This window comes from Acipenser ruthenus, chromosome 34, assembly GCF_902713425.1.
Source record: "Acipenser ruthenus chromosome 34, fAciRut3.2 maternal haplotype, whole genome shotgun sequence".
Taxonomy (NCBI): domain Eukaryota; kingdom Metazoa; phylum Chordata; class Actinopteri; order Acipenseriformes; family Acipenseridae; genus Acipenser; species Acipenser ruthenus.
In genome coordinates, this window is record NC_081222.1 from 1877211 (window position 1) to 1903728 (window position 26518).

The 26518-nt window shown below is 40.1% G+C and overlaps 1 protein-coding gene across 2 annotated transcripts in view; it reads right to left on the reverse strand.

Annotated features, from left to right (window-relative positions):
• Window positions 1–26518, reverse strand: part of LOC117962939 (cAMP-specific 3',5'-cyclic phosphodiesterase 4B-like) — a 210836-nt gene that overhangs the window by 179242 nt on the left and 5076 nt on the right. Inside the window, exons 1-2 of one of the 2 annotated variants that reach the window (XM_059006985.1) lie at window positions 24402–24583; window positions 11111–11358 (exon numbers count right to left, since the gene is read on the reverse strand). In XM_059006985.1, coding sequence (XP_058862968.1) covers window positions 11111–11152 — 42 coding nt within the window. In that variant the 5' untranslated portion in view covers window positions 11153–11358; window positions 24402–24583. Of the gene's footprint in view, window positions 1–11110; window positions 11359–24401; window positions 24584–26518 lie in introns of those variants that run through there. The other variant, XM_059006986.1, reaches the window with a different exon arrangement.

The following is a 26518-nucleotide window of genomic DNA, read 5'->3' on the forward strand; positions in this document are numbered from 1 at the left end:
AATCCGCACACCCTAAAGTCACTGTGCTTCTACAATGCTTTAATACACTCTTCATGCTTCCTTTCATAATGAAGGTAACACTTGATATTAAATGTCTCTAAGTACTGTGCATTTACCTAGTAGTTAAATGCACAGTACCTGGAAAACGTTTGCACTGTATGAAAAAGGAAAACATGTCTGTGTATTTTCCAGCGACTGAGATAGAAAATGTGTCAAGAGAAATATTGAAAAGCATTTTTTTTTTATTGATCACATGCATTTACACCGATCAGAGCCCCCGGGGACGCAGACTGGACTGAAAAAGGAAGGGGGCTGCCGAGTGAAAGAAGATTGTTAAGGGTGATAAATGCATCAGGGATTGTGTTCAAATTGGTGGGGAGAGAGGTTTGCACAAGGTCAAATTTGAAGGACATATAGACAGTCACAAAAAAAAAAAGCAAGACGACAATAACCATCCATCTGATCTGAGAGAAATCTTAATATTAAAGCTCAGAGAGGAAGGTTTTGAGGCATGGTAGGGTTCATTTTGGTTTGGGGTCAAAGCTGATTTTTATTATGATCAATGTAGTCTCAGCGGACAGTAATCTAATCCTCCCAACCAAGAATTACTTAATGCTGCTGTGAAGCGAACGATTGAAACAAACACTGCTTGAAATGTATTCGGTTTGAAACATGACCATAGAAGAGATTTTATAAATGTATCCAAAAAGATGCCAAGGAAACCAATCTGACCTAAATCATTAAAACTACATTTCGAATCAACAAAAAGAAAACAAACAACACTGGTTAATTTAAAATGATATCATTTGCAACTTGAATTAATGAATCAATAAATGGAGTGGACAAAAACTTTTTTTTTTTTTTTTTTTTTATCAACCAAACCGTCGTAGGTCTGCAGGTTTTAATGTCAATTTGCGGGTCTGAACTGTGAAATGCAGGTCACTTGGGTGGGCTGCAGAATTCGATTTCAGTGATTTACAATGCATTAAAAAGTACTCTAAAAACTATTCAACTTTTGAAGAAAATGTGAAAAACCAATGCAAGATCCTCATGAAAGAAAAAAGTTTTCCATTATACTTTTTGTTTTGTTTCTACCACTCTCAAAACTAAAATTAAACTAAATTAGTTTTCTATCAAATTCCTGTGTGGCAGTCTGTTTTTATTGCCTGAACATAAGGCGCTTCGAAACGAGGCCAAGAAATCCACACTCCATAAAAGTCTAAATATGGTTTTAATGCTTCACTTAACAGGAAAGAACTCCAGTTGCACTTTTAATGTTCCTTAATGGTACAGTGCAATAAAAAAATATATTTTAATAGTAACCCTTTACATGGTATCTCTAATGACTGTGTAGTTACATAGTAGTTACTTAGCAAACACATGTGTACATGCACATAATTACAATGTTATTATGCATAGTTACAATGTACTTTAACGTATAAATCTTTTTGCATGAAGCTACGGATCACTACGGTAGTAAACAGACCCCAGGGAATTATGCACCAAGGTTGGGAGACACTGTGCAGATGTCCGCTTTTTGAAGACCAAAACAGTTTGGAAAGAGTTAATTTGAACATCTGCTGTATATCTTCCCACTAATATTTAGAGCTGGCTGTCACAGCTGAGACAGAGTTCAACCCCGAGACTCCAGCACAGAGTAAAGAATAAATAGTTTAAAAACGCTTTAAAACCACCCCATACAAATATATACTGTTTAATCTAGCCAGCTGCTCTTGAAACCATTGGCCATCCTTGTTCCAACAACTGTGCGTGAGGGGGTCTTGTCTTCAGTGCATCTTAAGTTCTTAAATATGTACCTATGAAAGCATGATCTTCAAAATCAGGTTAAACGAGGGGTCTTGCAGACACAGCTGGTCCAGAGCGCCGAAGGAACACCTAATTCTTTGGCACAATTCGTCGTGGTTTGCCATATGATTGGCAGGACAAAAGAGGCGCTTCACCAACGCAGTCCCTTAACCTGGACCAAAAAAACAATCAAAATCAAATACTGAATAATCAGCTTGACTCTGTGCCAAACTACAAACTGTGATGGGAAACTACAAAGCTGTGGTATGTCATTCAATATGTTAGCGTAACATTATTCAGCAGCTTTCGTTGGACTTTATGAAGCAACATGAGTTCATTCTATAGGGAAAACCTTTAGCCATAGCTGTACATATACAGTCCAGTTCACTGAAAAAGGCACTTGCCAACACAGTTTCCTATAGTTTAACCTTGGCAAGTGTGAAACACCATGGGGTGTTTCAAGCTGAGAGGAGCCCCAACCCTGAGTCAAGACTGTGCTGCCAGCTTGCAAAGCTGTCGACAGGATCAGACGGGGAGCAGCCTGCTTTTATCTCCATGTTGTCGAGCGCCAGCCCCAAGCACCAGGCACGGCTTTGCTGCCTGTCAACCTTCCAAGTCTCAGGGATGCTGGAGGCTGGCGGTGCGCAGACAGAGCATGAACATGAAAGAGGAAGCTGGGGCTTCAGCTGAGGATGCCCAGACAGACAGGGCACAGACACAAACACACACACAAACACACAGGGGTTTAGAAGATGACCCAGACTTTGAAAAGTGCAAAGCTGCTGCTGCTGCTGCTGGTGTGAAAAGCACAAGCGGACTCAACGAGGGATTCTAAATGGGAATGGGGTTTGGTTAGAGTCCGGAGGAGTACCGGGCGATCATTTTCCAAGAAAGAAATGATTGGCCATATCCTTTGCATGTTCATTTTGCATTTGCATTTAAAAGCTTGGCTGTGCTGTACCCTGCTTTACTGCGCGTTAACTGCAGTTTATAAAAAAATAAACATGAATTAATAAATAAAATAAAACGCCAGCTCTGTAGTTAAAAACATCAGACCTTTCTAAATACTGTACCAGTAAAAAAAAAAAAATCATTTCTTTACGGTTTTAATCTTGAATTGAGCAATAATAATAATAATAATAATTACTTGATCTGTGTTTTGTATACGAATGCATTGAATTTGCTATTTTCTACTGATTTAGTGGGTCAGTTCCAAGCAATGTTTACCGCCTGGATATACATCAGGAAACTTTAAAGTCACGGCACACCTTAAGCATTACGTCAAAACAAATCCATAAACTTTACAATATTTCTGGTATTTGCTTTGCGATATGAGCGCCTGTTTCCAGGAATCTGGAATTCTAAGAAATCAACCAACATGCTATTACAGAACAGATTTAGAACTAGCAGTGACATGTTTAACCCTTTCCTTGCCGTATTGTTTATCGAAGGGGGGCAAACAAGATACAAGCTGTTCGACCGATTGGAAGCGCTTAAAAAAATATGCTTGATGTTTATGATTTGATTGCAGGTTAAAGCGAGTTCCCTGCACGCACCACCGCTTTGCTTAATTAACTAGGATGTAATGCGTTACCTGCCTGAAAAAAGGAATCAGATTACAGCAGTGCGTTGTGTCATGAAGATATGGGAGCGTTGATTTGCTCTAGCCCTGTAAAGGTGGAGGGAGGAGAACTACTACAGCATCTTCAAACAAGCTTTGAAATGGCCAACATCAGACGCAGCACCTCTGTATTGTATTGACACTTCAGAGTGTCGTAATGGAACCCTGGAGCTCTCCTGAGTTAAGAGGACTTTGAAAGGACAGATGGCTGGGATATTTTGCGCAAGAGGCCGGGGCTTTTAAAGAATGTGTCTTGTTTACTATGTGTATGTGCGTGTGTTTACGATCTTCGCTCCCCACTCCCCCACCCTTCCTGTAGACTGTAAATCGTGAAGCAGGAGCTTTCAAATGGCTGTCACTGGAGCAGTAAAGAACAGTTTCAGGGATAAAAGCCCACGAACGTGATGTACTGTGAAAATAATGCATATTAAAGACGTACTGTAGATCAAAGGGAATACTGTTTATCAGCAGTAAATGTCTCCAGGCGTGGCTGACGGCGGAGAGGGAAGATGATGAAAAATATAATTCAGCTTTATTTATTTTCCTGTTCGAAGGAAACGTTCGTTTTGAACTTTCCAGAAGTGATGTAACTGCAGTGTACAAAATTGAAGGCACATGAAAGAATTTTTGTTTAATGTAAATAAAAATTGTAAAAGATTTTAAAATATATATTTTATTTGCAGGACGTTTTGGGGGAAAAGCCCTTCAGCTGTTTAAACAGCTTTATAATTTCATAACCTGTTTATAATTTCATGTTCTTTATAAACCGCTGAAGAAGGGCTTTTGAATAGATAAATAGACTGAACACGATTATGCCAGCAGGACTCAACAGAAAAGAATGAACGAATTAACTCCAATAAATATATAACATTTAAATAAATAAACAAAATTCATTCAAAAGTCGTGCATGCTGATGCGCTGGGGAGGCCAAATCAAGGCTGAGCCAGCATTGGATGATAATAGAAATAAAAGTTTATATAAAATAATGTTAATTAGAATTAATACAGATTAATATATATATATATATATATATATATATATATATATATATATATATTTTTTTAATCTGTATTAATTCTATATATAATGTCACAATATATAGAACGCCATTACATCATGTAAGAATAAATCATGGATTTGAATGTTTAAACTACAAGAGTTGTCATGCTGTCAAAAACATATATATATATATATATATTATATATATATATATATATATATATATATATATATATATATATATATATATATATATATATATATAGAGAACGTTTTTGCTCAAAAGAGCCAACTTCCCAGTGTTTCGGTATGTTTAAAACTCCTTTGACAAGGGAAAGTGTGTTTGAAAACAAACAGTGGAGGTGTTTATAGGCTTTTGATGCCATGGTAACTACACTCACTCATTTCAATTTAAATCTTTTAATCTGCTTGGGATCTCATTTACTACATAGCTAATGATGTAACAAAATACTATTCCTTTCTACTTAAACCTGCAGGCATCGTGGGATCCATTTGTTTTCCTTTATTCTTCTCTATTGTACTCAAATTGTATTTCTTCTGAAACTACAAATTGTAGGTGTTCTGTTCATTTTTTGTAAAGTGTTAAACTATTGGTTCATTTACTTCTTTACTTCTTATGTTGTTTTTTTTAATACCTGTCTTGATTCTCATTTTGGAACATTAACATGGAATGTTTGAAAAAAAAAATTATATATTATATATATATATATATATATATATATATATGCGCATCATCATGTTATGTTGTGGGGCACTTGTCAGTATAGAAGGTAAAATGAATGGAGCAAAGTACAGAGAAGTCCTTGAGGAAAACCTGCTGCCCTCTGCAAGAAAGCTGAAACTGGGACGGAAGTTCACCTTTCAGCATGACAACGACCCAAAGGAGTGGCTAAGGAACAAAAAGGTAAATGTCCTTGAGTGGCCCAGTCAGAGCCCCGACCTAAATCCAATCGAAAATTTGTGGCATGACTTGAAGATTGCTGTCCATCAACGCTCCCCAAGAACTTGACAGAGCTTGAACAGTTTTGTAAAGAAGAATGGTCAAATATTGCCAAATCTAGGTGTGCAAAGTTGGTAGAGACCTATCCCAACAGACTCACAGCTGTAATTGCTGCCAAAGGTGCTTCCACCAAGTATTAACTCAGGGGGGTGGAGACTTATCCAATTAAGATCTTTCAGTTTTGTATTTTTAATATATAATCTTTTTCTCAATAAAAACTTTTTTCCTCTTAACAGTGTGGAGTATGGTGTGTAGATAAGTGGAAAAAATCCTCATTTAAATGCATGAAACTGTGTAGACTTCCTATAGGCACTGTGTGGTCCAGTGGTTAAAGAAAAGGGCTTGTAACCAGGAGGTCCCCGGTTCAAATCCCATCTCAGCCACTGACTCATTGTGTGACCCTGAGCAAGTCACTTCACCTCCTTGTGCTCCGTCTTTCGGGTGAGACGTAGTTGTAAGTGACTCTGCAGCTGATGCATAGTTCACACACCCTAGTCTCTGTAAGTTGCCTTGGATAAAGGCGTCTGCTAAATAAACAAATAATATAAATATATATATATATATATATATATATATATATATATATATATATATATTACCTAAAGACTGGAGTAAACTCTTTGAAAGGTCATGTTGTGTACAGTACACTGACCTCAGTAACGAGGAGATGAGGGGTCAAACAAAACTGTTAAATTCAAGCCAGTATTGTAAATGCAGTTCTGAAGCTGACAGATCAAGATTGACAGTATTATACGAAAGCATTCAGAGTCTGACCTTTTATAACAAAGAGATGAAACAAAAATATGTTATTTGGCTCAAAGGAAGCAGACTTTGTTTGTTTTCTATTTCTCTAGAGGATTCCAAAATAAATAAATAAATAAAATCCAGCCTCCGAGCCCGAAGAAAAGTTTAGTTTTGTTATTACAGAACAAAGCAGGGATAAGTCTAGAAACCGGGTGTTTTTATTACTTATTTCCTCTTTTGTTTTTTTTATTTATTTTTTAACATGTGTTTGATGTTAAATTTGGGTTTTGCAGTCCTCAAAGGTTCATAACAAACAGCTTGGTGCTTTCAAATCATGCTGAGCGAGACCCTGCCATGAGTGTGTGGTTGTGTGTGTGTGTGTGTGTGTGTGTGTGTGTGTGTGTGTGTGTGTCTGGTAAAGGGTGTTAATGTTGAGGCTTTTTTTTTTTGCAATTGAAAAAAGAAAACAAAATCCAATCCCACACGTCTCTTGTTCATGTTACCGAACACCAGCAGAGCTGTGAAACCTGCCTGGGCCTGAACAGATTGTGCTGCAACAGCACATGCACCAGCACACAACAGCACAGACCAGCGGGCAGCCTGGCACTACAGAATTCAGCAGCGCATTGGCTCACTCCTCAGTGTATTTCTGGGCACCACCAACACCCCGTTATGCTCCTAGATCCTCTCCTTATCTCTCTCAGATACCAGTTGAAGCCGCCAGTGCATAAGCAGGCACAGCCTTTTCACTTGCTTGGTTTCGCAGCTTCAGATGTTGGCTTGACATCTCTGAGCCGGCGCTGGGAGACAGGCAGAGAGGCAGAGTGGCTGCCAGCCCCCCAGGCGAGGCTGGAAATGATCGGGTAGATGAGGTCAACTCAAAGCATGAGAGGCTGAAATGTAACAGGCTGCACCTGATTGAAGGCTGACGTGAATGTAGGAATTACCTCCTTAGTCCTTAATTTTAGTTTTATTTCCTGGCACTGAAGCAACTTGCATATGGCAGCTACGCACTCGGTTGCAGCAGTTATTGTAGGTCTTGTGTTAAAGCCTTGTGAACTAGAATCAATAGTCTATTGAAAATAAGCAATGCTGATTTTGTTTTCTATATTATTTGAATTACTGTATTTAATTAAACATTGATTATATAAGTTCTCTGTCTGTTATATACCGTGCTTACGGAAGGCACTGCTGTATTAAATTACTTGTTATTTTTTCTACTACAGTTATTATTATTATTATTATTATTATTGGGGCATCAGTGTGGAGTAGTGGTTAGGGCTCTGGACTCCTAACCGGAGGGTTGTGGATTCAATCCCAGGTGGGGGACACTGCTGCTGTACCCTTGAGCAAGGTACTTTACCTAAATTGCTCCAGTAAAAACTCAACTGTATAAATAGGTAATTGTATGTAAAAAAATAATGTGATATCTTGTAACAATTGTAAGTCGCCCTGGATAAGGGCGTCTGCTAAGAAATAAATAATAATAATAATAATAATAATAATAATAATAATAATAATAATAATAATAATAATAATAATAATTATCATTATTATTAGTAGTAGTATTTATTTCTTAGCAGACACCCTTATCCAGGGCGACTTACAGTCGTAAACAAAAATACATTTCAAGAAATCACAGTACAAGTAATAATACAATTAAGAGCATGATAAAATACAATGACTTCGGTTCTAGCAAGTACAAGTATACATAGCTATGGCCAAACATTTTGCACCCCCCCCTATAGAATGAACTAATTTTGCTTCATAAAGTCGAATGAAACCTGCTGAATAATGTTAACATGTTGAATTACATACTTAACGAAAACTGACCACACTTTTTAAATGTGACATTTTGCAATCTAACATGGAACACAGTTATGACTTCCGGTAGACACTTGCAATATCGTTTTGTAGTTTCTTTGATTACATGATGTTAAATAAAAGATCAAAAACTAAATAAAATTCTAGGTGGTGCAAAACTGTTGGCCACTGGCTGTAGAGTAAGTTCTGCTTTCATCCACTGGGGGGCAGAGCGAGACCCCCTTTCTTGCTTGCTTTTTTGTGTTAAGGTATATGGAGCTGATGCTCAGAAAACCTACCGCCTGCAGTTCTGAAAGTGTGCACTAGAGGGCGCACACGTATAGCAAAAGAACTTCTTCAGAATCGGGCTGCAGGACTGAGAATCCGGTTTCTTCCCAAATTTTGCACAAGCACCGCTCTGCCTTCATTTTCTCACGGACCGTGCTGTTACTGTATGCAGGCTTGGGTTTTTTTTATATCCCTATTTGGCAGCCGCACATTTAAAGCCAAACAGTGTCCATTAAAAAAAATAAAAAATAAAAAAAACACTTTTTCTTTCTGTCAAACATAATGTGCAGTGCACAGTATTGACACTAGCTTCAATTTAACACGTGCAGTACGGGTCACAGGGTTACCATCTGACTCCATGCACACAAGGACAGTTTGGGACAGTTCAGGCTTTTCGACTCACGCCCCAATGCATTCTGCTACGTTTTACCTGTCCCAGGACTACACTTACCAGAATGCATTGCGAGGTGAGTTGAAAAGCCTGAACTGTCCCAAACTAGTGTACATGGAGTCACACGGTAACCACAGATCAGTGAATCAATTACATAGGCCCTAATGTTTGTTATTTATTTCCCCAGTTACTTAATGAGAAAGAACAATGACGTCACTTTAAGATCTTACTGATCTAGCTGTTGAAGTTTGGGGTCCTGTAACACATCTCACCCCTAATAAATCCTTTATCGAATATATAAAATGATGTGTTTGTCTAATGCAAGGGTCTCCAACCCTCGTCCTGGAGAGCTACTGGGGCTGCTGGTTTTCGTTTCAACCAATCTCTCAGTTACTTAATTGAACCAATTATTGGCTTAATTAGTCAAGATTAACAGGTGTTCCAGATCTTTAGCCACTGATGATGTAAAGACACCTATAAGACCTGCAGGATTGGAGCTCTCCAGGACCAGGGTTTGAGACCCCTGGTCTAATGTGAAATAATACTGTACATGACAATCAATTCTGACAGATTTCAGTTATGTGAAATAAACCGGAATATCATTAACAACAAATAATAAAGCAGACCCGTTTGTGGTTGCGACTTGCTCAGAAGATAAGCTTATTTATCAAGCATGGTGTTTAAAAATGGATCACTGTGCAGTACTATGGAGTGTGGGTTCTGGGTTGTAATTAATTCACAAAAAGGAACAATTGATATGCAGAAGTGCATAAACTGCCCTCACAATCAGGCTCGCTCGTTAACTACTGTTGCAGTGTTCTGACGTTTCCTTTTCTGCACTGCGTTAACTTTAATGGATTACAGCTGCTGTGCAGCACTCCTGTGAGGGTGCTGCCTTTCTTACTGAGACAATTACCTCTGACCGCCAAGAGGAAGGCGTTTCTATTTGCAAAAGCACAGCTGGAAGAAAATAAAAACAACTGTTTTGTTCACTGCTGTCAAGCTCGCTACTTGCTGTAAATTACAGAAACTTGAGCGGATCCCTGCATACACCGTGCATGTGTGCGTGCATGTGCGTGTGTGCGTGTTAAAATGCCACATTGAATTAATTTATCAGCTCTCTGGGAAGCCATGGCATAAAAATACATGTGTATTGTATTGCATTGCATGTTTGAACCAGGCTGTTGGAGATCTGACTAACACTATAGATATGAAAGGGTAATGAGAGTGTGAGATCAGCAGTAAGGTTGAGCAGATCCTGAGAAAGTCACGATCCGACTCCCAAAGTTAAGTGATAGAGCTAAACCCTCCCTCGTCGTACAGCACGGGCGGTTTAGAAATACGAAAAGAAACTTGATCGATTCAATGGTTACTAGGGGCAGGGCGAAACCCCTAAATGTAAGTAGTGGGTGTGTTTGTGAATATAGGGTTGGCAGGGAGGCAACAATCACAGAGTAAATGATAAATCAAACCAAGCTCATCACAGCCAGGATCAGACAGTAGTCTGAAACAAGGACAGCAAAACGCAAATCTATAGTCTAGTGTGTTTTTTCATTTTTCTTTTTTCTAAGCGTGAATTATAGTTATCAAATAAATGTTAAGTATTTGATCATTTTAATGGTTTTAATAAATTGGTTTTATTAAAAAACAATAGTACTCACTGGAAGCGGATCCTTGATATTTCTGTCTGGTTTATCGGTTCCAAAGCAGGAACTGGGTACCCGGTTTCAAAGGAACCGGTTCGCACATCTCTAGGAAAATCCTTTGTTTGAGGAGTTCTGGTGAGCAGGTGTGTATTTTGGTAGCTTGGTCAGTGAAGGCGAATGCCCAGCCTGACAGTAGTGTTTGTACGATACTGTACAGTTTTGTTTAAACCTCTTACTTTGGCCCCCGTGCCTGTGTTTGTTTGTCCCCGTGTTTGTCTTTGTTGTTCGTTTAATTAAACGCGCGCAACAGTGATTTAAGCTATTCCTGACGCGGAGTCTCACTCCTGACGCTATCCTGTTACAGTTACCGTTTGGACCAGAAAGCTTTTTCAATGTCTTCAATGCTGAAATGAGTTTTGATTTATACTTATAACTGATACCTGCAGTATATCGCAAATGGTCACGTCAAGAGGATTACATGCAAGCTGATTTTGCAGATACAGGATAATAAGCTTACAGAGGTTAGATGACGCTTCACGTAGGCAAGGAACATTTAGATAAGAAGGTTTGAATGTAAAGAAAATTTAGCAAAAATGATGCCGATTGTCCTTTTCCCCCGCGAGAAACACCCCCCCAAAAAAATAGTGTCTGTTCATAGAGTGAATTTGGACTTTGTCAAGTAAAAACAGGGGCTTTTTGCACTGGCTTCTATCCTAGTTGCTTTCCACACTGTACGAAAAGGCCTGCATGTCCTCAGAGAGAACGTTCTTCTGAATAGTTTGTGTACTCACGTCCTCGACAGTCACAGCCAGCACGCTCCTGCTCTTCTTCATGGCGAGGTCCAGGGATCAGCACAGGGGTATCTTCAAACGGGACGACCCATAGGGCTGCAACACTACCCCTCGGACTCCAGCCTCCAGCCTCCAGCCCCCAGCACGCCACTTCCACAAACTGGGAGATGATGAAACTGGGAGATGAGTTTCCTTTTTGTTTCCAAGCAGTCGTTTTAAGTCTTTTAAGTCTCCTTGGATTTCTTCACCTGCAGCACACAAAAAGAAAGAGATGTAATGCTGATTCGATCAAAGGGCTCTTGAAGTGCAGCTCTGTGGCATTTGTTCTGTACCAGCATGCCTGTGTTTTACCATTTCCCCATCTAAAGTATTTGGGTCGATTTCAATTGATCTGAACCAGCGGTTTTAAACCCCGGTCCTCGGGGACCCCCTGTGTCTCATTCCAACTGAGCTCTCAGTGACTTAACTAAGCCCTTAATTAACTAATAATCAGCTTTGACTTTTCTAATTGCTCTCTGCTCTTAAACAGTTGGAGATTTCAACTTAACTATAAAATGTTATAAATAATGAAATGACAACAATTAAAAAGGTCTAATTAAGCTCATTATTAGTTCGATTAAGGGCTTAGTTAAGCAATTGAGAGCTCAGTTGGAATGAAAACCAGAAGAGACAGGGGGTCCCGAGAATTGGGGTTGAAAACCACAGCTCTAAACCACGGCAGATCTATATTAGAGTGACTCATTCAGGACATTTAAAAAAAAAAAATACAAATGTGTTCTGTCTAGATCCTGAGATCATTTATCTCATCATCTCGACACAGCGGTTTGAAACGTCGAGATCCTGACAGAATATATCTCGTGATCTCGACAGAACACATTTCTGTGAAACGAAATGCCCACTGTCCTTAATGAGCCACCAGGCAATCCTACCGTTGTTCAAATCATGAAAAGGAGGCTTTGATAGCAACCTCTTAGTGTGACGGAGTCTCTTACATGTGTTTCTTGTCTTTAAATATGAAATTAGGATGAAACCTAACTACTTGCTTGCTTTTAAAAAGTGGCAGTATTTTGTGTCACTGTTTAGATCCATTGAATGGATCCAGTGGAGTAATTTCATGCACTTTTACACTGCAGCTTTTTCACAGCAAGCAGAGCCTGTTAAACAGTCTATAAATGCTGGAGTCACGCTCCCATGAATCACTGTCTGGAATGAGAGAAGACCTACTCAAGGGTGCAGTCTTAATTCTAACAGAAACAGCTGAGATACAAACATTGTAAGCCTGTAAAAATCAGCTGTGAATTAAGAATGACGAAAGAAATCCGCAAGACCCAGGCATGCATGAAAACTCTCCTTTCTTCATCCAGTTAAAAGGGTTTACTTGGATTGGAGCTGGGAATGAAGTCTAGTGGCTCTGTCTGCAAAGCTTTGAGCTTGTGAGTAATTTAGAAGACTGTGTTTGATTCATTAAATACAGATGTGTGTTCAGTCACATCCACTGTTGTGAAAAAAAAAACCAGACGGGTCATTCATAACCTCCCACTGCTGCAACTACAGCTGTGGCCAAAAGTTTTCCCATCGCCTAGAATTTTAGGATTGAGACATAATTAAACTATATATATGATAATTCTATACAGGGGGTGCAAAACGTCTGGCCACAGCTGCAGACACTACCCCTTACGTCAATGTCTTGAAATCCTGTAAAAACAAGCTTCCCTCACATATAAAAAAACGGGCATGCTTGCAAACATCAGCCCACGTGAGGCATGAGTTGCACAACTCTTTGTTTTCATGCACCTTGCTAGGAACCTTTTTGTCATCACCTGTGGTTCGTGCATGATCATCAAGTGCAGCAGAAGGAAACCCCGCCTCCCCAGGATTTGAACCACATGAGCTGCAATGAACCTGACACTAAACGGCAAGTCCATTCACTCTTCACGTGGTCTGCTGACTGGCTTAAAATCTTATTCCTTCCTGCTCTGCACAGCCGCATCCAAGCAAGGAGAGAAAGACCATTTAAAAACAGCAAGGCGGGGGAATTGCATTACTTGAAAACGCAGCGGCTCCGATGGCCCGGCACAGGTTTCAGTGACTAAGACGTATCAGAGCAGTGAGCAGTGGAGAAAGAAAAAAGGGTGTTCTTTACAAACAGCTTGAGAGCTTGTCGAAATCCCCAAAAGGCACCTGAAATGCTTTAGGCATTCAGAAATGCAGAGGCTGGTCTTTGGAGTGTGTCCGACAGCAGTTAGCAGCTCTGTTAAATGAAGAACATCAGGTAGGCTTGCTGAAGCAGTGAGTTAACCCATTGGATTGGTAACGCTTCGCATCAAGTGTCTCTGATAACTGTGTATTTACATAGTAGTTGCTTACTAAGTACATGTGTGCTTTACACATATCATTGTAATTATGTGCTTTACACATAATTACAATGATATGCATAGTTACAATGTACTTAATGTGAAAATCTTTTTGCATGATATATGTAAGTATACAATTGTATTATAAAAGGGTTAGGGTTTGTCCTTCCAAATGCAATGCTGTATAATAGGGAGTAACACTTTACTCAATGACTGTGTATTTACATAATAGCTACTTGTAAATTCATACACACTTACACATAATGACAATGCTATTATGCATAGTTACAATTTACTTAATGTCTAATTTTTGTGCAAGATATAAACCTAATCCTAACCCTAACCTAACTCCCCTAACGCTAACACTAAATCTAACCCTTTTCTGATACAATTGTGTACTTACATATATCGTTCAAAAAGATACACGCTAAGTTCATTGTAACTATGCATAATAACATTGTAATGGTGTGTAAGTACACATGTATTTAGTAAGTAACTACTATGTAAATACACAGTCATTACAGACACTTAATGTTTTTTATCCATGAGCTGTTCAGCATCATACATATTATAGACAAAACTACTGCTGGGGATTATAATAAACCAGCGGTTCTCAAACTTCACAATCCAGTGGGGGGTAAAGTAATCACAGATTACAGATTCTGTTTTGTCTGCTTTAAACTTTTTCATTAACATAAGAAACAATTAGTCTCTCTCACACACTTCCATTGCTGAAGTGATGCAGGTGGGCTGTACATCTACAGAGCTGCAATCACAAATTATTATTATCCATCCCCAGGCATGTTTTGAGAACGGCTCAGCGAGAACTCCCTGGCGTGCATTAATGCTGCTGAATCACTGGCACGACGAACTTGCTTTTTACAGAAGAACATGTGAGGAATCACAATAGTTTCATCCTTTTTTTTTTTTTAAACAAATCGCAGATGCAAGTTTTTGGAAGCAGTTTTCACACCGTTCTGAAGAGATCTTGCATGCCCTTCAAATGCATGCCATGCAGCAAGCTTACAGGACAGTAGTTTAAACTGTCCAAGAACTTAGCACACAGCTGATTGGTAGGATATGCCAGTAATAGAAGATCATACATTAACGACATGTGTTAACCCTTTGTGGTTGTGAAATACAGACACCGAACTGATGAGCCAGTGTTTATATCCATTTAAAGCTCAGACATTAACCCTGGAAATGTTACCTGTCATGCACTTCCATTCGTCTCCAATGTGAAGTTTTGAAAGAAACACATTTTACAGTAAATACTTTTTGTTTAAGATGATAGGTACTACACTTGGTTAAAGAAATCTCTGTTTGCAATCTATGCTTTCAGTTAATGTTACACTTGCTTGATCATTGCACCTGTCCCTTATAGACTGATCACCCAGTCTGGTGACCCCTTATTAGAGATCACTCTCACAGTGTTTTGGGGACAGACTAGATCCTAACACTGCTAGGGTGGGTACGTCACTGGCAATGTGATAAAATAAAATTAAAATACAGTCCGATTTCCTCTTTTACACCCAGGAACTAGAGAGCGGATGTCAGTGTGCTAGCGCCCTCTGGAGGACAAGCCCTGCAGGTGTCCGCTCTGAGCTCTGTCCAGCAGGGTGCGCTGTAGCACGACGAGGAGAAAAAAGGAGGAGCTCCAGAGCCAATGCAATGCTCTCTCCTGAATCCCCAGCAAAGACCAACAACTTCACACAGCCAGGTCGTGAACCTGCGCTCCCCTGACTGTGTGTCTCACCCTGCATGCCGTGCAGCCGTGCCTTTACCAGAAGAGCCCTCTGAATCTCTCCTTAATAATTTGCTACAGATTTACACATCCTGCAGGAATCAGAGGTGGATCACAATGGCTTGGGAATGGTAACATATTCCTCCAGAACTTGAAACACTTTGCATGTCATGAAGTCTGGTTTTGTGTACAGGTGCCATGGTGGCCCTGCTACACCTGACTGACCGTGTTATGGATGCGGCTTGTATTTCCAGTGTTAAATCAGCATCTTCCTATAAACCCTCTCAAGTGGAACTGGGAGATCCATGTTGATGCAATGCTTTCCTGAATTAAAAATAATTGAAAGCACTTGAACGGCAATTCCTTCCAGCAAGAGCAGAATAAAGGGAGTGCATTAGTAAACTTAAAAGGCGTAGCGCAGGCCACACCGGTTCAATACATGCATTCCTTTAAATTAGGAAACATGCTTTGTTGGCGGTCCAGTTTGTTTACACTAAAGCTTCCATTCTCCTGAAGCTTGCATTATTCCTCTGCAAACCCAAAAGTCACCTGTACCCTGCTGTTTCACTATATATATATATATTATTATTATTTATTTCTTAGCAGACGCCCTTATCCAGGGCGACTTACAATTGTTACAAGATATCACATTATACATTATTTCACATTATACAGATATCACATTATTTTTACATACAATTACCCATTTATACAGTTGGGTTTTTACTGGAGCAATCTAGGTAAAGTACCTTGCTCAAGGGTACAACAGCAGTGTCCCTCACTGGGGATTGAACCCACGACCCTCTGGTTAGGAGTCCAGAGCCCTAACCATTACTCCACACTGCTGGTGCGAGTTCGGTTACGTCAGAAAGCGTCATTAAAATTAAAAAGGTGAGGCGCAATTTGGTTCTCTATCCCGTTGGTCCTCTTGCTCAGTGGTCGATGCACAGTAAACCAACAACAGACTTAACCTTAAAATTGCAGGTTAAGGTGAGACAATTCCGTAAAGCATTACTGATACAGATTTGCAGTAAAAACATTGGTCAGATATTTTTCTTGAGCTAAAACCAGACATGAGCGGGAGTACGACAAATGCTTAGTTTGATATATGGCTACAATCAACAGACACATTCATGAATTAATTAATAACTCGGGTGTGTTTTAAAAAGAGAAACTCGGTTTAATACAAGTTTATACATGCACGAAAGGGCTGCCACACTTACCAGGAACAGCACACCACAGCATTATCACACTCACATAAGGAAACGGTATATTTGCATTGGCATGCGACTTTTGTATTCTGTTGCTATTGTCACACTGACTGCACTCCGTGCACTGGTTTAAACGTGACAAACAGCCTCCAAAAACCATGCAAATAATAATAATAATAATAATAATAATAATAATAATAATAATAATAATAATAATAAGTCATGCTCGGTTGACCGGAAGAAAAAATTAAATTGGTTCATTTATCAATATAAAAAGTACCCCAGTTAAGTCTATCAAGCTGCGGTACTTACCCCCTAATTGAAATACCTCCACACATGCCGCTGCAGCTAAGCGCTGTCAATATCCAAGTGTTTGTTTGACATTATTCGGTTTTTTTTATATATAAAACAGAATTACAGCAAAAGAACATACCGCGCGAGCTGCATTCATCGTTGCACGAGAAAGGTGTAAAGAATTTGTATGCAGTCCGACGAGATGTTGCTAAGCAACCCGTCCGACCAAAAAAAAAAAAACAACAAAAAATTGGTGATAAGCAAAAAAAAAGAAAAAAGTACAACACCGTGCAGCCACCGCTGAACAAAATAACTCCATTCATCTCATGTTTGAATTGTACTGTTATGCTATATTTCAAACATTTTGCGTCACCCTATGAAATTAACAAATGTTGCTTCGTGAAGTCGAATAAAATCTGCTGGAAAATGTGACGTTAACATATTGAATTACACACCGCTTTGTAGTTTTCCCATCCGCTTCACGAAAAACTGATCTGCATTTAAAAACGTGACATTTCGAAATCTAACAATGCTTTACTATTCTGGATTCCGGTGGACTTTTTTTTTTTTGAATATCATTTTGTCGTTTCTTTGATTACATGATGTTAAATAAAACATTGTTTTCATACGGTTTAAATTATGTCTCAGTCCTAAAATTCGTGGGGATGCAAAACGGGGTTACTGAGGACAATTGGACTGATGTCACTCTCGTTTTAAATACAAAAGCACTTACCTCTAGCGTTGCTACAGCTGCCCCAAGCAGAACAAACACTGTAATCAAGTTTTTAGTATTGAAATTTTTTTTTATAGCTTCAGTGAGGTCTTTTGCAAATGCAAATGTAATTGTGTTAGCAGTTGTTTTTTTCCAAGGCATGCAATGATATATTGCATTCTATTCTGCCTTGACACACACTAAGGAAAGCATTTTTGCCTTGGAGTAAAAAGTAACCAAAAAAATAGCCTAATTTACATAGTCTTATCCCCCACCAGCAACATCATAATAGCGAATGCTTGTAAATAATCGATGCCTGTTTTATACAGTCTCAATAGTTAAGCCAATATTGTTAATAGAAGGTTTTTGTCTTGAATCTATTTTTAAATTTATGCTGATGCAGGCTTTTCATCAGTTACCAGCTTTCAAAACTTTGCAATGGGAATTTGAATAAATGCACTCGCTTTCATAATTTTCAAAAGTATTAATCTCTTTTCCTTTGGGATTGCAGCCTAACAAAATGCTGTGCTTTGCCTTGGTTAACTTATGTTGCTTAATGGTAAATATGCTTCAAAAAACAACATAAATGTGCCTGTTTAGTTCCTTATAGTATTTAATTACCAGAGATTTTTCTCAACATAAATTGCTGAGCTTGGAAAATGCAACAAACGCATGCACACATACATATTAAATATGTCAAGATCCTCAGATCTTTTATTTCGTGATCTCAGCAGAACGGTTTGAAATGTCAAGATTTTAAGACCATTTATATTGTGATCTTCACCCAGTCCTTTAAGTGTCATCGTAGTGTACACTTTAGCATTTTTTGAATTTACAAACGCTGCTTTCCTTTCCAGCATTTCAAGCCATGAAGTCACTCTGAGGGCAAACTGAAGACAGATAAGTGGAGCACAGTTTGCCTCCTGTAGATCTGTAGCTGTGCTTTTAGCACTGTGGCACGCTGTTGTGAACCTCAGTCCTGACAGTCATTTCCCTGCTGTATAGTTCTGCAGCCTGACACTGATTAATGCAGAGAGCCCTTCAGAGAGGTGAGCAGAGGGGAAGCACTCTCTGTTTACTGGAAAAAACCCTTCTTCTTACTAATCCTTTCCATTCCAGGGCCAACACAACATCAGGGCCGTGCGAAGGGGGGGCTCCAATGGTTCCAGTGGGGCCTGTCAGGGGCCCGTAAAAAAAAAAAAAAATATTAATAATTTATTTTTTACTTTCGCATTTTTATTTTTTGTCGTGGGGCCCTCGACTCCTGCTAGTTTTTTATCTGACCAACGAATACGGGCAGATAATTTTGTAGCTGTATGTGTAGGCCTACTGCCTGACTCTACAGAGAATTGGGTAGAGAGAATGACTGAGGTCTTTAAGTGTGACAGGGCTGTTGCTGGGCGCGAACCAGCAACCGGCACACCGCAAGAGCGTGCCTTAACCAGTCAGCCGGGCTCGTGTGCATTCGTGGTCACAGAGCTTTTAACGTCCTCTCATATCACTGACAGGGGGACAGAATCCGCAGCACACAGCACTGCCCATTGCACTATTCCCCCCTTTTAACCCTGGCTGCTTACAAAAGCGTTTCATTTAAATACAGTATTACAAATGACAGCCCACTGAATGCCTTCTAGAATAAGGTGACCATATTTTGACCAAATCCGGGGACACACATAAAAAAATTGTACTGGCCACAGTATGACGCTGGCAGCACTGGAGAAGCTTGCTGGATTAGCTATGGCAGCTGCAATAGTGCTGTACCATCTAGATCAGGGGTCTCCAGCCCTGGTCCTGGAGAGCTACATCTTCTGGTGCTGTAACACCTAGGAAACCTGCAGGATCTCTGCAGTGTTAGCAGCAGCGGTGTGGAGTAGGGGTTAGGGCTCTGGACTCTTGACCGGAGGGTCGTGGGTTCAATCCCAGGTGGGGGACACTGCTGCTGTATCCTTGAGCAAGGTACTTTACCTAGATTGCTCCAGTAAAAACCCAACTGTATAAATGGGTAATTGTATGTAAAAAAATTTGATATCTGTATAATATGATATCTTGTAACAATTGTTAGTCACCCTGGATAAGGGCGTCTGCTAAGAAATAAATAATAATAATACAGCTAATAATTACAACAATAATAGAAACAGTCTGGATATTTCTCTCCAGCACATTTATGCATGCGACATATTAAACAACACGAGAAATAAATTCAGGGATGAGTTTTGTGAATCGAGGACTCTTTCAGGGACACAGTACCTCATCTGCGGAAATCGGGGACGTATGGTCACTCTATTCTAGAGATGCTGGGTGAGAGCGCACCATCAACGTGGGAATCAAGTTAATTTGTAACATCACTGTAAAGTTAAAAGTAGTGTTTGCTAAGCACCCCTGTAGATATTTTAGAAGCATAACATTTTTTAAATGCACTGCTTTTTAGGTCGATAAAATGATATCAGAGTGTCTGAGACCGTAGTGAAATAATCTCATTTCGCAGTCGCTGGCTCCAAATGACCTCCGAGTCGCGCCGGCGTTTGTTCGAATAGAGAGTTGAGAGTTTGCATTCTGCTAGGTTTTTTTTTTCCATGCATACGTCTCTCTTTAAAACCAGGCAGGCAGCAATCAGTGTACTCGTTATCTTTACAAGAAGGACGTGGTGTAGTTCCATCACCACCACTGACCCCCATAATGAAGACTCTCTGTGTGCTGCTGCTACTATCTCTGCATTCCATGCTGGCTCAACGCCTCTGTGATTGAGGTGAATGGATTGCTTTTACACTTCAGCTGCCTGATTGAAGCTTCTTCGAGTTTTGACGGTGGATGCATCTATTTGAATGGCCCGGCAGTTGTCATAGCAAGCTCTTATCAGTGGATCCTAATTGTTTAGATATTTGAGTTCATCAACATATTGTCTGAACATCACATTGTAACCAGATCCTGCTCCTGCAACAATGCTGGTGAAATGAAATTAAATGCTTTGTAGCAGGAGGGAGTGGGATCTGGATGCACGCTATGATGCTGTCAAGGGAAATTCTTGTTCCCCAGGTGAACGCTCCTGAGAAAGTTGAGAAAGGTTTGTCAGGCTAATTTGTGTGTGATGCCTGAATCAGATTGTCAACGCAAATCATTGCAAGGCCTCCTAGACCCATTTACATATATATTGGCTCATTGGGCTCTATATTGAAAGGGCTTTTTAACAGATCTGTAATGTAGTTGCTGTTCTTTAACATACTAAGCACGAGAGGCGTAGATAAAGCGATTTGTCCCTGGCAATTAGACCAACACGTAGCTCTGAAAAGATTTTAATGGAAGTGTGAAATGACCACGCATTCTAATCGTGTTTTTTTTTTTCCCCCCGATCTCAATGAATGTTTAATTGAAAATCTCTCACCCTACCAAATGCTGTCAGAGAGAGGAGGGGCTAGAGGTTCTTATGTGTCTGAGGATGCCTTGGCTCGGAGTGAGAATGCAAACCTGCGCGTGACGTTTTGAGACTGCTGCAGGACTGCTTGCGTTCTCTGCTTGAAATAAGAAAGGTAGGCAAGATGCCATCACACTGAATTGACAGCAGTTGGAGATCAGTCCCATCGGTTTCCCTCAGCTGCAGGTCGGGAGTCAGCTAGGGTTGCAGAACTCCGAATCCAAACTCACACCACTGATCCGAGTCCAGTACCAAGGATGAGAGAGGCGGGGTTTGAAAGACTGTTTCCGTGGTGCGGATTGAACTAACGTTCTGGTTATTCAAGTCCGGATCATTCAGGACTTGATGAAAGCCTGGTTGCCACAGTGTGTGTATGCTGATGATAAAGTATGCTGCTCTGTGCTTTCCTCCAAGACTTCACCATGGTGAATATGCATGGTCATTTTGCAGTTTTCAATGCATTTTTGCATGCTTGTACTGTGCTTTTAGCATGGTTCAGCACACTTTACCACACTGGCCTGTATTGTACTTCAAGGTAAAACATATAAATCAAGCAACGCCGTTTGATTTTAGTCCTGATTGAGTGTTTTTGAAGACTTTTCCTATCAAATGCCTTACTAAGCTTCTCTTTTTCAGTGTATACAGCAGTAAACAGTTGCAAGGGCTTTCACGCAAGATGAATGTACAGCTCTGGCCACAGGTTTGCATCACCCTGTAGAATAAACTAATTCTGCTTCATAAAGTCCAATGAAACCCGCTGAATAATGCAACGTTAACATATTGAATTACACACCACCGCTTTGTAGTTTTCCATATACTTCAACAAAAATTGAAGAAATGTGCGATTTCGAAATGCAACATGAAATACTACTGTACTACAATTATGGCTTCCGGTAGACTTTTCTGTGCTCTCATTTTATACTTTCTTTGATTACATGATGTTGAATAGAAGATCTAAAATCATGTTTATATTGTGCAATTTTTTAAAATCATGTCTCAATCCTAAAATTATAGGTGATGCAAAACCTTTGGTCAGAGCTGTATGCACGGGCTTATGAATGCATAGCTGCTTGCATGCAAAGGAGTGCCTGCAGACACAGTGTGTAACGACTGGAAGCCTCCCAGCCTGGTGATGATGTCATAATCAAAAAAACACCATACAGAACACAGAGGCGATCAGTGGAACAATTTGAGGCTGCCTGACCTCCCAGGCTTGGTGCGAAACAGCTGTTGCACAACCAAGATGCCAGGAATCTCAAAAAAAAAAGAACAATGAGATGAAAGAAGAATTATTTCTTCAGTCAGGAATCTCATGCAATAGATTATTTATTAAAAGTTTAGACTAGACAACACAACTACATTATACATATTTTACTCTACAGGTCTGGCCAAAAGTTTTACATCATCTAGAAATTTTAGGATTGAGAAAAAAAAAAGATAAATGAACATAACTTAGATCTTTTATTTGTCGTCATGTAATCAAAGAAACTACAAAATAGTATTGCAAAAGTCTACCGGAAGCCATAATAGTAGTACAGTATTTCATGTTAGATCATTCTATAGGGTGATGCAAAACTTTTGGCCATAGCTGTACATTGTTTGGCCTCACCTTTCGAGGTATCCCTGCCCATAAATTAGCTTGCAGATAAGTGGAGAGGCTGATCATAGGGAGCCATGAGCAGGGGGGCAGGATAGCTGCCCTCCCCAGTTAGATGAAACCAAAAAGCAGGTAGAGGCTGGGGAGGTGGTGGCGAACGCAATGGATTGAGACACACATGCCATATCTCTATTGGCAAATAACAGCACCATTACTAATTACTTACAATACAAGGTTCGCAATCTCAGGTAATTTCTCAGCGTCCCTCGATTATTTTGAGAAACAAGATGATTAAGGCTATGCTGAATAACAAAGCCACCTTTTTGGTGTTTCTCTGGCACCTGCAGTATTTAATTAATGAAGCTCATTATAAATAGATTTGAGACTGAATGGGAGAACGCTGTGCCCTGAATTGTAATCACACTGGTGTCCACTATTTCTGTGCACGAGCAGGTGGTGTGTGTGTGTTCTTTATTAAGCTAAGAACTGAAGAAAACCGTTTCTCCAAAAAATGAAGCAGTGACCACTGATCAATCCAGTTTCTAGTGCAAATGGCTTGAGGTTGGCCGAGTGGTAAAAGATGAACAGGTTATTTGCATAGTCAGTGTAAACCTCATGCTCTAGTCTTTGATTACTCTGTTGTTCAGGGTAATGTAGGAATATTAATCCAAATCCGCAGGAACGTCTGCACGGTAATGTCCCACTTTGTCATGCTTTTCTTGTGGAACTATGAGTGCATACTTCCCTTAGTGCCCCATTACACTCCTTAGCTATTGCAAACATATTGAAATAGTTGATGATCTTTCAAAAGAAATGAATAAAATGGATATCCTGCTATTGTAGTGACAATTAAAGTGCAACCCTTTCCTTATTAAAGTTCCCCCACAATAAAAGCCTAGCAAAGTGTAATAAAGCACACAGAAAGCATGGTAAACTATGCATGGGGATAACAAAGGGAAAAAATGACAATGTCAAAATAATAATTGTGGACCTGCTGGATAGATAACTCACTTGGATGAGCAGCTGATTACTCAAACCACACTTTTCACAGCTAGCAAGCACCCGGGAGGACACAGTGCTACCCATCTTTCAGCAGGCTGTGTGGTCCAGTGGTTAAAGAAAAGGGATTGTAACCAGGAGGTCCCTGGTTCAAATCCCACCTCAGCCACTGACTCATTGTGTGACCCTGAGCAAGTCACTTCACCTCCTTGTGCTCCATCTTTCGGGCAAGACCTAATTCTAAGTGTGTCTGATGCAGCGTTCACACACCCTAGTCTCTGTAAGTCGCCCTGGATAAAGGCATCTGCTAAATAAACAAATAATAATAACAAACCTGCACCTTTCTATACAAGAACTGCAGTGCAGCCAGACTGCTTCATTGCCACTCAAGCAATGCATCTGCAAGCCAATAAACATGACAACTTCCCTGTGCAAAGAAAAAACACCACTGCCTGCAAACATCCATGCTTCACCTCTCACACACCTTCCTTTGACACACAGGCTAGACATTGACCAGCTTATAATTATTTTCACCCTCCATAAAAAAAAAAAAAAAACATTCGTACCCAGCAAAACCATGAACCACACAGAAATAAATACACATTGAATTATAGCCGATCCCCTATGGGAGACTAGCATGGAATCAGTTTGCAATGCATTTGTAAGCTTGGGCAGTAAATCATGCAGCCATAGAAAGATCCTTTGTAACGCAAAGCAGCACCAGAAAAAATTGGAGATGCCTATTTGTTTTGTTCAATGCATACAGTAAGTAGAGTAGTGTGGAGTAGCGTAGGGTTGGTGCGGTATGTCGGACACACTGCCAAAACCAAAAAAAAAACCAAACACAAAGAAATACCACACTGCCTTTACAACGCTAGGATTTCTTGGTTATAATTTGTGAATGACAGCATGTAAAATGTCCACGCCACTGAAGAGAAAAGAAAAAAAGCCATGGAATTGAAATTACTCACCTTCACACTGCAGGCGACATCCCTCAGTCTGGTGCAAGTCAGATTACATTATGGTTAATACAGCTGCTCAAAATCCCTCAAAGTACAGTGCCCTGTACAGAGGAGGGCGTGCGAATAATCTCTTTCCTCCCAGTCTTCTGTGCTGAGCAGCTTTCATTGATAGAGCCAGCCTTTGTTTACTCGTGCACACACACACACACACGGATCCTGCTTTCCCTTGCATGTGCCAAGCAGTTAATCAAGGGCTGCTGAGGGACAGTCAGGAATGGTGGAGAGCAGAGATGAGAGGCTGGATGAGAGGGAAGCTCTGCAGGGAGATGGAGTTGGGATCGGAGAGGGTTGGCAGCAGAGCAGTGCAGGAATATATAAATAAATCCTAATACATGACTCGTGCTGCTGAGTGGGTGGTGTTAAGGGAGTTAGCACAGGGAGATGCATCTTCCACAGGACTGAATATGACTTGATGCATGTCGTGTGAAACGACAGAGGCAGGCAGGCAGGCAGGCAGGGAGGCAGGCAGGCAGGGAGGGAGGCAGCTGTGGCCAAAATTTTGAAACATCATTTTATAGAAAAAACTATATGCATATAATTTAGATATTTTATTTAACATTATGTAATCAAAAAAGAAACTACAAAATATTGCAAAAGTCTACCGGAAGCCATAATAGTGGTACAGTATTTCATGTTAGATTTTGAAATGTCACGTTTTTCAATTTTTCATTAAGAATATGGAAAACTACAAAGCGGTGGTGTGTAATTCAACATGTTAACGTAACATTATTCAGCAGGTTTAATTTGACTTTATGAAGCAGAATTGGTTAATTCTATAGGAGGATGCTAAATTTTTAGCCATATGCAACTTCACCATGATACTAACACCTTGTTTGCTTATCGAATGACATCTAAGTCTTAAATACCACTTCCCCAGTTTGTCACACGGATTTTGATTGGACGTAAGTGTTCTGGTTCCGTCCTCATGATTTGTAGACAATTCATTCTGGGTTTTCAAACCTCATCGGAATCAAGTATGGAATCTTGATGAGCAAAATCAAGCATGCCATTTCAAAATGTGTTCTTTTTTTCTGAGAAATGCAATTAAAAACCTGTTTAGGTCTCCAAAGACTGCATTTGAATTTACACAGCATTGGATTGGAACATGAGAGTCAGCTTAACATAATTGAAGCTCTGCACCGTCGCACATTTTAATGTGATTTAATATCATTTCCCTGACAAATCAGAACTGCTTTCCAGACACCTAAATTGATCTAATTATCAGAGGCTCAAAAACACTTGGATATGTTTTAATAGTGTGTTTCGCCATGCTAATCCTTAGCATGTTTTTACCATCAGCTTTATCATGTTTAAGCATGATTGTCCTGCACCATAAGCTGAGGGAACACAAAGCCACTTTGTGGTTTGGAACTTGGTTTCAGGAGACCAGGTTTCAGTGCCACTGTGCGGCACACCAGGGAGACTTGGGCTTTGATACATTAACCTCAAACTAGGTCCCCCGGTCTCCTATTTTAACCAGGTTTCAATCCGCTGTTCCTGAGAAAGTGGCTCTGTGTTTCCCTTGGCTTTAATTACCAAATGCTTGTACCATAATTCTCCGCAGCATGCTTCCATATTCTTTGAGCAAAAGAGCTACAATTCTCCCATATTGGCCGAGAATGCAAAACAGCATTGCATTACCGTGTCTTGGTGCTAATGTCTGAGAGGGGTTTGCAGTCCTTGTTTCTCTCCCTATATCCGACCCTGCCTGCCTGCCTCTGTCTTCACAGCGGTTCAGTGCTGACTGCACGTGAGTTTCAGCCTGGATCCTTCTGCCAGCGTCCCAGCCGCAAGGTATTCCCTTGATAGCTGCTGTTTGTTGTGTCAGCCTGTTTCAGGCAGCAGTCATCAGCAGGCAACAGCGCACTGTTAGACTGCTTGAATCAGAGCAGCTTAACTTCGAGGCAATCATTTGGATTTGTGTGCGTCAGCGTGCGTGCGTGCGTGGTCATTGTGCTTGTTGGGTCAAAAAAAGTCCCCACCAGGAAGGAAAAAAAAACTGCTTTATGAGGACACAGGCAAAGTCCCTGTAATAGGACAGCAGTGTGGAGTAGTGGTTAGGGCTC